This window comes from Alternaria novae-zelandiae, assembly GCF_023758075.1.
Source record: "Alternaria novae-zelandiae strain BMP 2774 chromosome Unknown scaffold_16, whole genome shotgun sequence".
In the NCBI taxonomy this organism is placed as follows: Eukaryota; Fungi; Ascomycota; class Dothideomycetes; order Pleosporales; family Pleosporaceae; genus Alternaria; species Alternaria novae-zelandiae.
The window spans coordinates 927,699-940,295 of NW_026056976.1; the positions used below are offsets into that span (position 1 = coordinate 927,699).

The 12,597-nt window shown below is 51.4% G+C and overlaps 5 protein-coding genes across 5 annotated transcripts; 2 read left to right on the forward strand and 3 right to left on the reverse strand.

Moving 5' to 3' along the window:
- Positions 1–1,469: 1,469 nt before the first annotated feature.
- On the reverse strand, positions 1,470–2,570 carry J4E88_007798 (uncharacterized protein; the record flags this gene model as incomplete). Its single annotated transcript, XM_049401413.1, has 1 exon — positions 1,470–2,570. One exon carries the CDS (start codon positions 2,568–2,570, stop codon positions 1,470–1,472), a length of 1,101 nt encoding a protein of 366 aa, XP_049253097.1.
- A 1,386-nt stretch (positions 2,571–3,956) lies between these two features.
- Positions 3,957–6,095, forward strand: J4E88_007799 (uncharacterized protein; the record flags this gene model as incomplete). The annotated part of the gene is made up of 4 exons (XM_049401414.1): positions 3,957–3,961; positions 4,131–4,746; positions 4,810–5,612; positions 5,765–6,095. 4 exons carry the CDS (start codon positions 3,957–3,959, stop codon positions 6,093–6,095), a joined length of 1,755 nt encoding a protein of 584 aa, XP_049253098.1.
- A 630-nt stretch (positions 6,096–6,725) lies between these two features.
- J4E88_007800 (uncharacterized protein) lies at positions 6,726–7,789 on the reverse strand (the record flags this gene model as incomplete). Its single annotated transcript, XM_049401415.1, has 3 exons — positions 6,726–6,915; positions 6,964–7,535; positions 7,667–7,789. 3 exons carry the CDS (start codon positions 7,787–7,789, stop codon positions 6,726–6,728), a joined length of 885 nt encoding a protein of 294 aa, XP_049253099.1.
- A 1,402-nt stretch (positions 7,790–9,191) lies between these two features.
- On the forward strand, positions 9,192–10,665 carry J4E88_007801 (uncharacterized protein; the record flags this gene model as incomplete). Its single annotated transcript, XM_049401416.1, has 3 exons — positions 9,192–9,258; positions 9,323–10,561; positions 10,616–10,665. The coding sequence occupies 3 exons, from the start codon at positions 9,192–9,194 to the stop codon at positions 10,663–10,665; spliced, it is 1,356 nt and encodes a 451-aa protein (XP_049253100.1).
- Positions 10,666–11,134: 469 nt separating this feature from the next.
- Positions 11,135–12,097, reverse strand: J4E88_007802 (uncharacterized protein; the record flags this gene model as incomplete). The annotated part of the gene is made up of 1 exon (XM_049401417.1): positions 11,135–12,097. One exon carries the CDS (start codon positions 12,095–12,097, stop codon positions 11,135–11,137), a length of 963 nt encoding a protein of 320 aa, XP_049253101.1.
- Positions 12,098–12,597: the final 500 nt, after the last annotated feature.

Below are 12,597 nucleotides of genomic sequence, written 5' to 3' on the forward strand. Positions count from 1 at the left end.
AGTTAATAAAGAAAGTATTCTTATCTACGTTAGCTAGCGTAAGGTCTGCGTTTAGAGTAGCAGCTGCACTAGAAGTAGACTAGTTAGAGTAGGTAGCCTAGCAATTCTTCTTGTAATAAGTAGCAGCGATATAACTAAGTTTCTTACAGAAGGTATATATAGAAGTGTTAGGCTTACTAACGTAATAATAGGTAGTAATAGAGTGTCTAACATTACTATAGTGCTTGCACTTAGAGAAGGTAAACTTGTTAGAATTATTATTAAGAACGCAGAAGGTGCAGAAGTTAGCCGCTAAGGTTGCTTAGAGAGGCTTATTCTTAGAAGTATCTTACTTATTCTTATTATTATTCTAGTAGTTAAAGAGAAGAGTCTTGTAGGTCTTAAAGACATTATTAGTAATAAGAGTACTATAGTAGAAAAGCTTCTAGTAATTAAGAAACGCGTTATACTAGCAGAGAAGAACTTTATTAATCTTGTTAATTAACTATAAATGTAATAGAGTTCTGCTAGCGTTATAAAGGTTATAGAATATTTTCTTAAACTTAGATAGAAGAGGCTAAATAGCAGCAGAATTAGTTATAGCAATCTTGTCTAGCTTAGATAAAGTATAGTTAACTAAGATGTTCTTAGAGGCCTTATTATTAGCTTAGATAGCGTAGTACGTAAGATAGAGGTTAAGTGTGTTAAGCTTCTTAAGCTCCCGCTAAACCTATAGTTTAATAGAGGCGCGAAGAAAGGCAATAGCAGAGCGTATAGACTTATTATACTTCTTCTACTACTAGAGAGCGCAGTTATAGATAGTAAGCTTAGTAGCAGCGTTAGATAGAATTAGAGCAGAGACAGCAGCCTTCTTGCGTAGGTTAGTAGTAGACTAAGAACGTGTAGTATAGAGAGCAACATAAGTAGAAAGCAAAGGCTTCTTAGAGTTCTTGCTAGTATTGTTGTAGTAGTCTACATAACTATAGATAAAGGCGACCTTAATAAAAGCCTTAGACTAGTTCTAGTAGTTATTAGAACTAGTAAGCTTCTTAAAGTTCTTACCTAAGGTAGAGGTAACACTGTTAATAGTAGACATCGCGGGCGATAAGATAGTTTGCAGAAAACAAGTAGAAAAGAAAAGAAATATATAGTAGTTAGTACGCTAGAAGGTTAAGAACTAGGTCGCGTAATAGTAACGCTTAGAAATTATCGCGCGACTATAGCGTAGAGAGAAGTAGCTAAATCGCGCGCAGTAGCGCAGAGGCTTATAACCTATAGAACAAGAAGAGAAAGATGTAATAATTATTCTATGTAAGAGGGAGGAAGCCCTGTATATATACTACTAGGGCGACGCTAGTGAGTAAATTACGTGATAGGATTCTAACTAACATTATGCCAGCGTCTACAAAGGGAACGCCTGTATTGCCTTCATACCATTTCTCCCAGCCTGCTTAGTCGTCTTCCCACTCTACTGCGTCGAATTTGAGATTCTATAGGAGGTTCATGGAGGTGTGTGGTGTAGTCATGGTTGTCTGTCTGTAGAGTTCTCTGAAAACAATCTCTCGGACCCAACCGTAGACGCCATTGGATGCCTTGGCTTCGGTAAAATCGGTACTGCCGCGATTGTAATCTACAACTTTCTGCAGTGCTTCGCGTACGGAGAACATGCCCGCACTAAAGTAGGCAGACATGCGTGACGTGCTATTTGCGGCAGGATTTGAGCGTGTAGCGGCGTAGTGGTCAATTTGCTTTAGGAACGCATCCATTCGTTGTGCTGCTGCATCGTGACCGACAGGCCACAGCTTCCGTATCCTCTTCTTGTCTTCTTCCGACTCGAATTGCTTGTCTTTTGCAGGCTGGGGTACGACTGTATCGAAGAGGCTTTTTAGCTCCTTCTTCGCAGAGGGGGGATTCGCGGTAGGTGGAGGGTTAGTGTCAAGCAATTCCGGCTCGTCTTTCAGCCTCTCGAGCCACGCTTTGAAGAAGGGTGTAAAGACTTTCATGGGTGTCCCAGCACCTGTAAGCATTGTGCCAGGCTCGACAACGGTCTGGTCATGATACAATGAGACTTGAATACCATCTCCAGCTGTTTGGCAGAGTTTCAGATCCCTCCGCATCTCATCAATCTCGTACTCCAAGTTGCCAAACACGTGTGAAATCTCCCACTTTTGCATCCAATCCACTGCTGTCTGTACAATCTTCTTCCTATCCTCGCACTCTAGAAAGACTAGTGGTATGTTCAACTGCTTGAGCTCTTTCTGCATGATGCGCAATCCCTCGCACATGAAATCGACCCTTGCGGGGCTAGTCCCATGCCACGACTCGTCTGCAGCGCAATTGACGTAAAAACATACGAGAGGCTTGCTCGCACTTTGGGCAAGCTCGGAAGCATGATACAGCGCGGTGTTATCTTGAATGCGGAGATCTTTTGGACGAAACCAATGCGCTACCTTTGTCACGACCTTGATTTCCTCTTGTGCACCGAGGGCTTCTTGAACTTGATCGTAGGGAAGATTATCATCTACTCGTTTCGCGCGTTTGAGAGTCGTATGCCCGAGTTCGGAGCGTTCGTATGATGTTCTTTTGGACATGTTCGTATGGGTCTGGGATTTGTTCGGCTGTGCGGGCTTTTTTGGCGGTGCTCTACTTTGGAAAAGAGTCGCGTGTTGAAACGCGCGGATCGGTAGTCGTACTTTGACACTAACACATCTATATTGAGCAGCTGCCGGCCTAGGTAGAGTTTGCAATAAGAAGACGCGTTCGAAGGAAGGCATTGTACATGCGCTCTGCGCTTAGGCGTACCTTTGTACCTGATCATCGATAAACCTTAGACTAAGGGTTCAGAGTGGTGACGTCGGCGGACCACCCAACGACACCAACTAGAGCCGATCAAGACGTTACCCTGATGGACACCTGGCGTCGAACACCAATCGAAGGCATGCCTATCGGCGTTTCAGATACAAGATCTGGAGAGATCCTTGGTTCCCGCTGCATTTCGCGATCTGTCGCCGCTTCCTGGGATTTTGGTGCTTTGCATAGGGCTGCATTCGATTCAGGGTTCCAGGCGACGACGGTGGATGTGAGCACGCGACAAACTACGTTGCTAGTGCGAGGTGTCAATGCGACCGACATAATTCCGCTCTAACGCGCAGACAAGGAGTTGCATAATTTCCATGTTGGAGTTTTGTTGGTCTGACAGATTGACCGCAGCCGAATCATGCCAGCCGGGCACGGTGCCTAGTTGCTGACACGTGATGCGAGTCTTTCGGACTGCGATCAAGCTCTCTGCCTTGAGCTCGTCGGCACCATATCCGTCGACGAGCTAGGCTAGCAAAGCTTTGTCGTGTTGTGTCGCTGGCCCTCACTACGATGGCGAATGGAATTGCCCCGTCCGGAGCACACCGTAGGCATCGAAATCCCAGCCGCTCGCAATACCCCATCGCCAAGGGAAAATCTACGGGGATACCAATTTTGGTTTCCACGAGAGAACCATTGAATAGCGAATCAGATCATAGCTGTGCGGAACGTGACGCCAAGATGTACCAAGCCACGCCAAGTCCTCATCCTCCAGCCTTCCATTAACTGGCAGAAACGTGCATGTCTTTCCCAATGAGGCAGCTCCTTAAGATTCTCGATGATGACAGTGGCTCGCGGCGCGGACCAGGCCAGCGGAATGGGGACTGGGCCCAGGTAGCCGGAGTCTTCCTCTCGAGCAGTAAGAGCGCTGTGTTATCGCACGAGGGACGGGAAAAGGCACTTAATGCACCTTGTACTGCAGAGGAAGGCATGCCTCGGGTATGAAATGTGGACGCTAGTAGCTTGATACGCGGGACATAGTCTGATTCGTCTTGATGCATGTATGCAGGTCCGGGAAGCTCTGTGAGCTTATAAAGGTTGGAGCAACAGCTTCCCAGAATGTCGGTTCATCGCACTTTTGAGAGTCTTGCCCACCTACTGATCTCTCAATCGCGTTCGTTATGAAGTGTACATGCTCAGCTGTCGTGGCTGCAGCCCTTTTGGTCAGGTCTGTCTCCGCGCAGACATTCCGCCGTCTGGGAGCTTGCCCAACGCTCGGTTGCGTGTTCCCTCCTGACCAGTAAGCATACAGATTGAACGAGCTCAGAGAGCTCAATTGCTGATACACAACTCAGGGCCGACTTTCTTGCGGGCCAGTACTTCGACATCCGTCTAGAAGTTCACCAGCCAAGGAACGGATCCGAGTTCATCGGTCTACCTCTGGATGAGCAGTTTACCTTCACTCTTGGAAAGAAGGGCGAGGAAGCGAAGCTAGTAACAGAGTTTTTCAACCTCGAAGAACCCAATTTGGAGAAGTGGAACTTCACATGGTACGAAGACCTCTTCGCACGCGACGCGGCAAGGAAAACCCTCGTCAACGTTGCCTCTAAAGCCTACCGCCGCATCGCTCTTTACGAACCTGGCGAGTACACTGCTACCCTCAACTATAACAATGGAAGCAAGACGGAAGCTACTTGGCTCGTTCGCGACCTGGCTGAGGAGCGCAAGGCCAAGAACATCGTTCTCTTCATCGGTGACGGGATGACCACAAACATGATCACAGCTGCTCGTTTGATAGGCCATAAGCAGGTCAACGGCAAATACCAATCTCTCATGGCCATGGACAAATTCCCTGTCGTTGGCCACCAGATGACCCACTCGATCGATAGCTTCATCACCGACTCCGCTAACTCTGCTGCTGCGCTCAACACTGGTCACAAGTCAACAGTCAACTGTTTGAACGTTTATGCGGTACGTGTCTTCCATCTCGTTGCGCACTTGTATACATCATCATTTTACTAACAAATAGTATAGGACAGTAGCAAGGATCCTTTTGATGACCCGAAGGTTGAGAGCATTGCTGAGATCTTTCATCGTCTTACCGGAGGTCACGTAGGAATAGTATCGACAGCATACATTGCGGATGCTACTCCCGCTGCCTTGGTATCACACACCCGTCTCCGTAGCCAGTATGGAGCTATCGTCGATACCTACCTTAATGGTGTGAACAACTGGACGCACGTTCCTATCGATGTCATTTTCGGTGGTGGCGCCGAGCAGTTCTACCCGTCTGAACTTGGAGGTGTCACGTATCAGGACAAGAACTACTATGATGAGTTTGCCGCGCAGGACTATCAGATCATCCAGAACCGCACTGCTCTGCTCTCTGCCAGCAATGAGGAAAAGGCTCTCGGTATCTTCACCACCTCCAATATGGCCAAGTGGCTCGACCGCAATGTCTACCGTGACAACCTCAACCAATCGCTTTCCCCTACTGGAGATGAGACACCCGCTCTTGATCAGCCGGGTCTCAAAGAGATGACCCTCAAGGCCATTGACATCCTCGAAACCCGCTCAGGTGACAAAGGATGGTTCCTTATGTCAGAAGCCGCCAGCATTGACAAGATGATGCATGTTCTCGACTATGATCGCGCACTCGGTGAACTTCTCGAACTCGACGACACGGTGAAGGCCACTATTGACCACCTCAACTCCACCAACTGCCTCAAGGAGACTCTGATCCTTGTCACTGCCGACCACGGCCATGGCTTCGATGTCATGGGCTCCGTTGACACCCACTATCTAGCTGCTCAAAACGTCGACCGCAAGAAACGCAAGTAATACCCATGTACGAACTGTTGCGAGACATTAACTGACTTCGTACAGGCAATGCTGTGGGGACGTACGAGCAATCTGGCGAATCCCAATACATCAACACCGGCAATCTGACGTACACAGATTCTAACTTCCCGTCGACTTGGGAGCCCAGATTCAGTTTGTTTCAGGGGTTAATGGCAGATCCTGATCGTCGGGAGAATTGGTCCGTCCGCAAGAGCGGTCCCCGCGAGCCCGCCGTCGAAATCGAAGAGGATAGCGACGACAACTACGCTAACCCCGAGGATGGCGAGGACGGTATCTTGCTCAATGGTACGCTGCCTGTCGAGAACGACCAAGGTGTGCATTCGTTGACGGATGTGCCTGTCTATGCCATGGGCCCATGCCAGGAGCTCTTCCAGGGGACATACAACAGCATTGATATCTTCTACAACATGGCGACTTGCTTTGGCCTAGGAAGAGGCAAGCCTAGTACTGAAGAGTAGAGCGTCTTTTTAGATGGGGTGTCGAAGAGAGAAGAGCTGTGCAGGGTTCATGACCACGTGGACGATGATGATGTTGTGGTAGTACTAAAATTACGTCTGCTCTAGGGTAGTTGTAATGTATTCTTGGTGATGATATTACTTCGTGCAACATTTGAGTTGTCCTTGGTTCGAGCCTAAAGTGTGTTCACACATCTTCATCGCAGGAAAAAGCTGCCACGGAAAGTGATGTGAAAAAGTCTTTAGTCGCTTTTCGCGATTGCCATAGTTATCAGAATTTGATCATTCATTAGTTTTTACGTGTTGGGGTGGAACATGAACAGACGGGCGCTGCATAAAAGCGTCACAGTGTTGTTATGTAACCAATATCCTGAGAAGGTCTTTGGTTTTTGTTGTCACTAGATAAGCCACTGTGGAGCCAAATGCTATCACAGTTCATGGCAACAGCACCCTAACAACACAGTTCCTGAATGTTACGGCCAACCAAGCAGATTGCCTCGCGCCTACTAAGGTTTCCACGGGTATCGGTAGCGTCCATCAGTTCCGTAACGAACATAAGGCTCGACTTCACTTGGACGAAATCATTAGCACCACTTGATAAGAATCTATCCTCACACCGAGAGCAGTGTATTCTCACAACTCCCGCCTATTCTTGGCCAGTTCAGCTTGTTGGCGTAGGTTCGGCGCCGTGGTGCTAGCCTCGCCGCTTTGAACGCCCTGCTCCATATCGGCAGCCCACAACGCAGCGCCAACGGTGTTTGTGAAAGAAAAGAAGATTCCGGCAATCGGGACGAGTTCAAGGAGGACAGCTGGGATGCCGAAACTATGGAAGGTTAGTGGTCTGAGTATGACTACACGTAGACGGACCGACCTAGCATATGCGGCCTTGCGCTCGTCAATGAAGCGCTCCTTCTCCTGCTTCTTCATCTGCTTGAGTTGGAAGTAGCGGGCATGTGCGGTGGGACCAAACTTGCGTCCTTGGAGGATGACGAATAGTACGGTGCCCACGACTGGGATGAAGTTGAGCGGAAGGTACATGAAGTATCGGATGATGGCGCTGGGGGCGAATTTTGCGAAAGGCTTCGAGACGAGCTTGCCCAGTTTCGCAACAGGGTCAGTTCCCGACTTTACCTGGCGCTCTTTGGAAACTAATGTGGTCTGGTTGCGGCTGACCAAGGTTGAATCAAAGGTATCAATAAGCGCTTCGTCAATGAGGAAGTTCTTGCTGAGAACCGAGAAGATAGTGGACGACTCGCTGAGTACGAGCAGAACCGTGGTGAAGACTGCGAGTGGTCCGTTGAAAAGGGTGAGAAGTGCGACTTGGGGAATGTATGTGACGGCAAACATGAGCACGGTGACACCAAGACCGAGCGAGACAGTAGGGACCAGTTTCGCAGCGAGAGGCTTCCATAGAGCACGGTGTGTGAAGAAGTACGCAATGCCCTTGGGTCATGTCAGTGTTGTGCTTTGAATGCAATCCCCTAGTGTGGTCGAGAGGGCCGAAAAGCACTCCCAGACCGGCCTCTCCAGGCAAACGTCGATGCAATGTAGGTAGCAAGGATTCAGACGCGTACCTTGAAAGGGTAGAGATATGCGGCCGAGCGGACAGCTTCTGAGGCAAGCTGTCTAGCTTGGTTGAAGTCTTCCTTGGCGACTTCCTTGACCTTGTCGGGTACTCTCACTCTGGACTCTGACATGGTTGCAACGGATAGATCGGAAAGGTTAAGAAGATTAGGAAGTAGGGAAAGGCGTCTGAGTCGTGATGGAAGACAAGTGGTGTTCCCTTGCCCAGGTGTTGGTGGGGTGAAGCTGTGGAATGTGGAAAACTACGTCATAATCGCGTACTTGGCCCAAGCTCCAATCCTAACAACGCGGACTCTGTCCCTGCGCCAACTACGTCGTTTGAGCAGATAACTTGTTACCGCAGGAGAGAAGAAACCCGAGAGATGGTACATGTTGATTGTATAAAATGCCAATAAGGCAAGCTGGGACGGTAGCGGATCAGTGCAAGGCACGTCATACAGTGCTGGTTTTGCGCATTTGCTTTGAGGTGCAGGGAATCCTGCGTAATTGCAATGTCAGGGCAATTTGCTGTCCCGCTGATGCTGCAATAGTTCAGAATAGTCCACCTATGGGCGATGGCTCAGGAATGCATTTCCAAGGCACCAGTTCAGGAGTGAGTCCATGCCGGATTCGCACGCTTCTAGGCCCTTGACAAAGTCCCCACCGTGGCCATTGTGCCAGGTAAATGTGGCGGTGTTATCAAGATTTTACAGAAGATCTGCTACAAACACGCGTCAAGGACCAAAAATCCGATGCAAGACAGGGTAAATCAGGAATTGAAGACGTGGCTAAGCTTTCCTCTTCCCCACTTTCCATGCACCGGATCGCAAAATGACGCAGCGCCAGCCGCGTGCTAGCCCCCACCACAACCGAACCGGACATTGGCTAGCTGCATCCGTCGCGAAGCCCCTCATCGAGGGTCCAGCGCTGGAGTGGCTGATGTAATTAGCCAAATCTTGTGGCAGCGGCAGACAGGAGAGAACGCCACGGCAGGTATAAGCTGAGGGATTAGGGAAAGAATACCGACCCATGGCCGGTTGGGGCTTGCAATGGCCACGTTTGAAAACAACAGGCACATCGTGCATGACGTCCGACACGAGTTGAGCCAGGTATTCACCAGTGGCTGTGCTAGGGGATAGAGCCAAACGCCTCGTATACTCGAAAAAGCTGCGCGGATGTGCAGCCTACGTTGGGATAAAATCAGCAATTTAGAAAGCGTAGCGTCAATGTAGGCTTCAGCGTGGTCAGCACTTCCCTCGATCAAGGTGCCAAGACCAAAGTAGGAAACAGGGATGTGAGCAGTGACTGCCCAGGTGCCGTTTGTACGACGTGTGCTGATGCAAAGGCATGACGTAGGACCATGGGTCTCTCTGACTTTGGCCCTCGCCTGTGGTGTATATATTAGACCACCAGCGCTTGCTTTTGGTGACCATCTACGCAACGACAACCACCACACCCACGCAACACTCTAATCAACTTCATTCAAGCCCAATCAGCTATCTATACCACCTCTTATTCAAACTTCACACCGCGATCATGTCAGGAGTGATGGACAAAGTTAAGGCCAAGGTCGACCAGGTGATGCACAAGGACAAGACCCATGGTAAGCACTTCCTGCAGACTGCCGAGGGCCTGAAGACCACCGTCAGCTACTCACACTTCTCTAGATGATCCCACCGGTCCTCACAGCTCTCATACTGCCAACACTGCCGATCCTACTGTACCTAATACTTCCAATGCTACCACTGGCACTGGGGGCTTCTCTGGTACCCACCATGGCTCTGGTGTAAGCACTGGCCTCGGTACTTCTGGTAGCCATGGCGAGCGCAACCCCGAGTACACATCTCCTACCCATGGTTCTACGGGTCTTGGGTCATCAGCCACTCATGGGAGCACTGGTCTCGGGTCCTCAACTACCCACGGCTCTACCTCTCACAATGACCCTACCGGTCCTCACGGCTCCCACACGATGAACAAGGCTGATCCCCGGGTCGACTCCGACCGTCTTGGAAACGCCGGTAACACTGCTGGCGCAGGCGGTTATGGTGCTGGACAGTATACTGAGTCCCACGGCACCCATGGTACTACTGGCAGCGGCCTCACCGGCACAGGGCTCGGCTCTTCGACTACTGGAGCTTACAGCTCAGGTAACAGCAGTGGACTGACTGGTGGTCACGGCACTGCCGATTTCAACGACCCAACTGGTCCCCACAGCTCACGCATGGCCAACCAGGCTGACCCCCGCGTCGGTGGTGTTGGTAGCACTGGAGCTGGCGCATACAACACTACTGGAACCGGTCTCACCGGCCATAGCACTACCGGTGGTCTTGGACACTCCCACAACGACCCTACCGGCCCCCACGGCTCCCACATGGCCAACTCTGCCGACCCGCGTGTTGGGGGTGTAGGTAGCACTGGCGGTCTTGGCCACTCTCACAATGACCCCACTGGCCCTCACAGCTCTCACATGGCCAACTCGGCCGACCCGCGTGTTGGGGGTGTAGGTAGCACTGGCGGTCTTGGCCACTCTCACAATGACCCCACTGGTCCTCACAGCTCTCACATGGCCAACTCGGCCGACCCGCGTGTCGGAGGTGTAGGCAGTACAGACACAGGAGCCTACGGCAGCAACGCTGGCGGCATCGGCTCAGGCAACATGGGCCAAGGAGGATACACCACAGGTGAGCACGTCAAGACCGTCCCAGGGGAGGTCGAGGGAACAGGCCGTGACAACCTCTCTCACCGCAATAACGAGAGTGGCGATCTTCCCAAGGCCCTCACCGAGCCTGTTTCCCACGCTGAGCCTCACTCTTCTCTGCAACATGACCAACACGTTTCAGGTGGCGCTCACGGCACTCATGGTACCACTGATGTTCACGGCAAGCCATCCATGATGGACAAGCTGAGTAAGTCTTCCCCATGCGGTTGAAAGTTGGATTGACACTGACAAGACACTCTAGACCCCAAGAAGGACGCTGACCACGACGGCAAGACTGGCATCATGGACTAGATTTGTCGTCGTCTTTTTGCCATCTCACTCGTAGTGTGTTGCGAGAGCAAGTCACATGGTGGTTTTGATGGTGTGATTTGCATGAATACCCCTAAGTAGCGTAGTAGCTCAATGAATAGTAATCTCCCTGTCAATTTGGTTCTGTCGCAGTGCTCGCTCTTGATGAGCCATGTTATACTTGTCTGTTATATGCATCCATGATGCTGTTAACGTAGATCTGTGATTTCGCATGTACTCGCACATGGGGTATATCCTCGTCAGTGCACTCAGATCAGGTGTATATACTCCGTGCAATGGTGTCGAAATTATAAGAAGTTTGATTAGGGGGTATCATTACTTTTTGCACAAACTCGCCAATGCATACGGCGACCACTCGCTCGCCGTATGACGGGAGTGAATTCAAATATTCAGAGGTTTCGAGATGTGTCGCACAGCCCAATGGACTCTGTGAAAACCCATGGCCATGAAATCACTTGGCTTTTCCCTTGCCCCCCTTCCTGTTTCCTTTACCACCAATCCCTTTCTTCTTGGTTTGGTTCAACGAGCCATCAAGAAGCGCGCTAAAAGTCTCACTCCGCGTCTTGGGCGCGCGATCTGGGGTCGGCACTACAGGCTCGTCTTCCTGTGAGTTTTGCGTCGAAAGCCTCTTGTTCCTCGTCCTCGTTACGCGCTCCTCTGCTCTTGAGGGTGTTGCAAGGCTGACTGTGTCCAAGTCCTGCCTGGTCTTTGTTGTCTTGTTGTCTCTCTTTGCGGGGCGACGGCGCTTTTTGGGCTGCGGTGTGGCGGTATCTGGCGCGGGTTCTTGTTGCAATTCGGCAGCTGCGTCGACGCGAGCTTTCTTGGGAGCCGGCTCTGCTTGGTCGGAGCCTTGCAGGACGTGGCTGTCCGAATAGTCCTCCTGAGCATTGAGCTCATCGACAGCCCTCTTGCTGGACGTGGCGTCAGTAGACTCGAGGGCGTTGCCGTCGGAGTCGAATTTCTTGTTGATGTTTTGAGCCTTGAGGTGGGCGCGGGCCTTCTCCTTGGCCATGCGCTCCTGCCGCTCCAAGTCGTACCTGTCGTTGCCAGCCAGGCCGTGGTTGATGAAGCGTTGGGCGGCGCCAAGGTCTAGTCGCGCTCTGCCCTCGGCGCTGCCCATGACGCCGCGGTCCTTGATGTGCTTGATCTTGCTGTTGTACTGCTTGAGACGGGCAATTTCCTTGAAGACATGGTGTTGCGTGGCATTGACGCCCGACGCCTTGAGCACGGAGAAGAGAATAGCTTCGATGGCGTATGCGGACATGCAGTAGAACTCTGCCTTGTCGAGGAGCGGGAGAGAGGACGCGGTCGTGTGAAGAGGCGCGGCCAGCAGAGGGTCGAGCGCGGCGGTGAGCTCATCGATGTTGACTTCGAGGTCCTCGACGAGGTCGGGGAGGTCGGTCTGCGGGTCCATGGTGGTGATGGAGGTCAAGCAGCGGTCGCATGCGCACGCCAAAGAAAAGCAGCGGGCCGAGCGCTCCGACGTGCAAGCGTCGGATCGCTCACAGCAGACAGCCTCACTCACTAACTCGCCTCGGCCCCGAAGCCCATGGGAATCCCAAGTCGTTCAAGCTGTCGTTCTCCTCCGTTTCACCCTTTCTCCCCAGGCTCCGGCCTCGGATACCACACGCAGCGTCACGATGCGCCGCGCCTTCGGCTCAGACGAGAGCCTTCCTCCACACGGCCGGCTTCTATCGCAGACAGCCTGTACTCGACCGACGCATTCACATCATCGGTGTCGGCAACGTGGGCAAATTCATCGCCCACGCCCTGCGCGGCATACCCAACCCTCCTCCAGTAACGCTGGTCTTCGGGGGCTGGCAAAAGTTGAACGAATGGAACGACTCGCAACGCCGCCTGGCCCTCGTCACCGACGGCCGTGTCGACACCAGAGACGGCTACGATGCCGAGCTA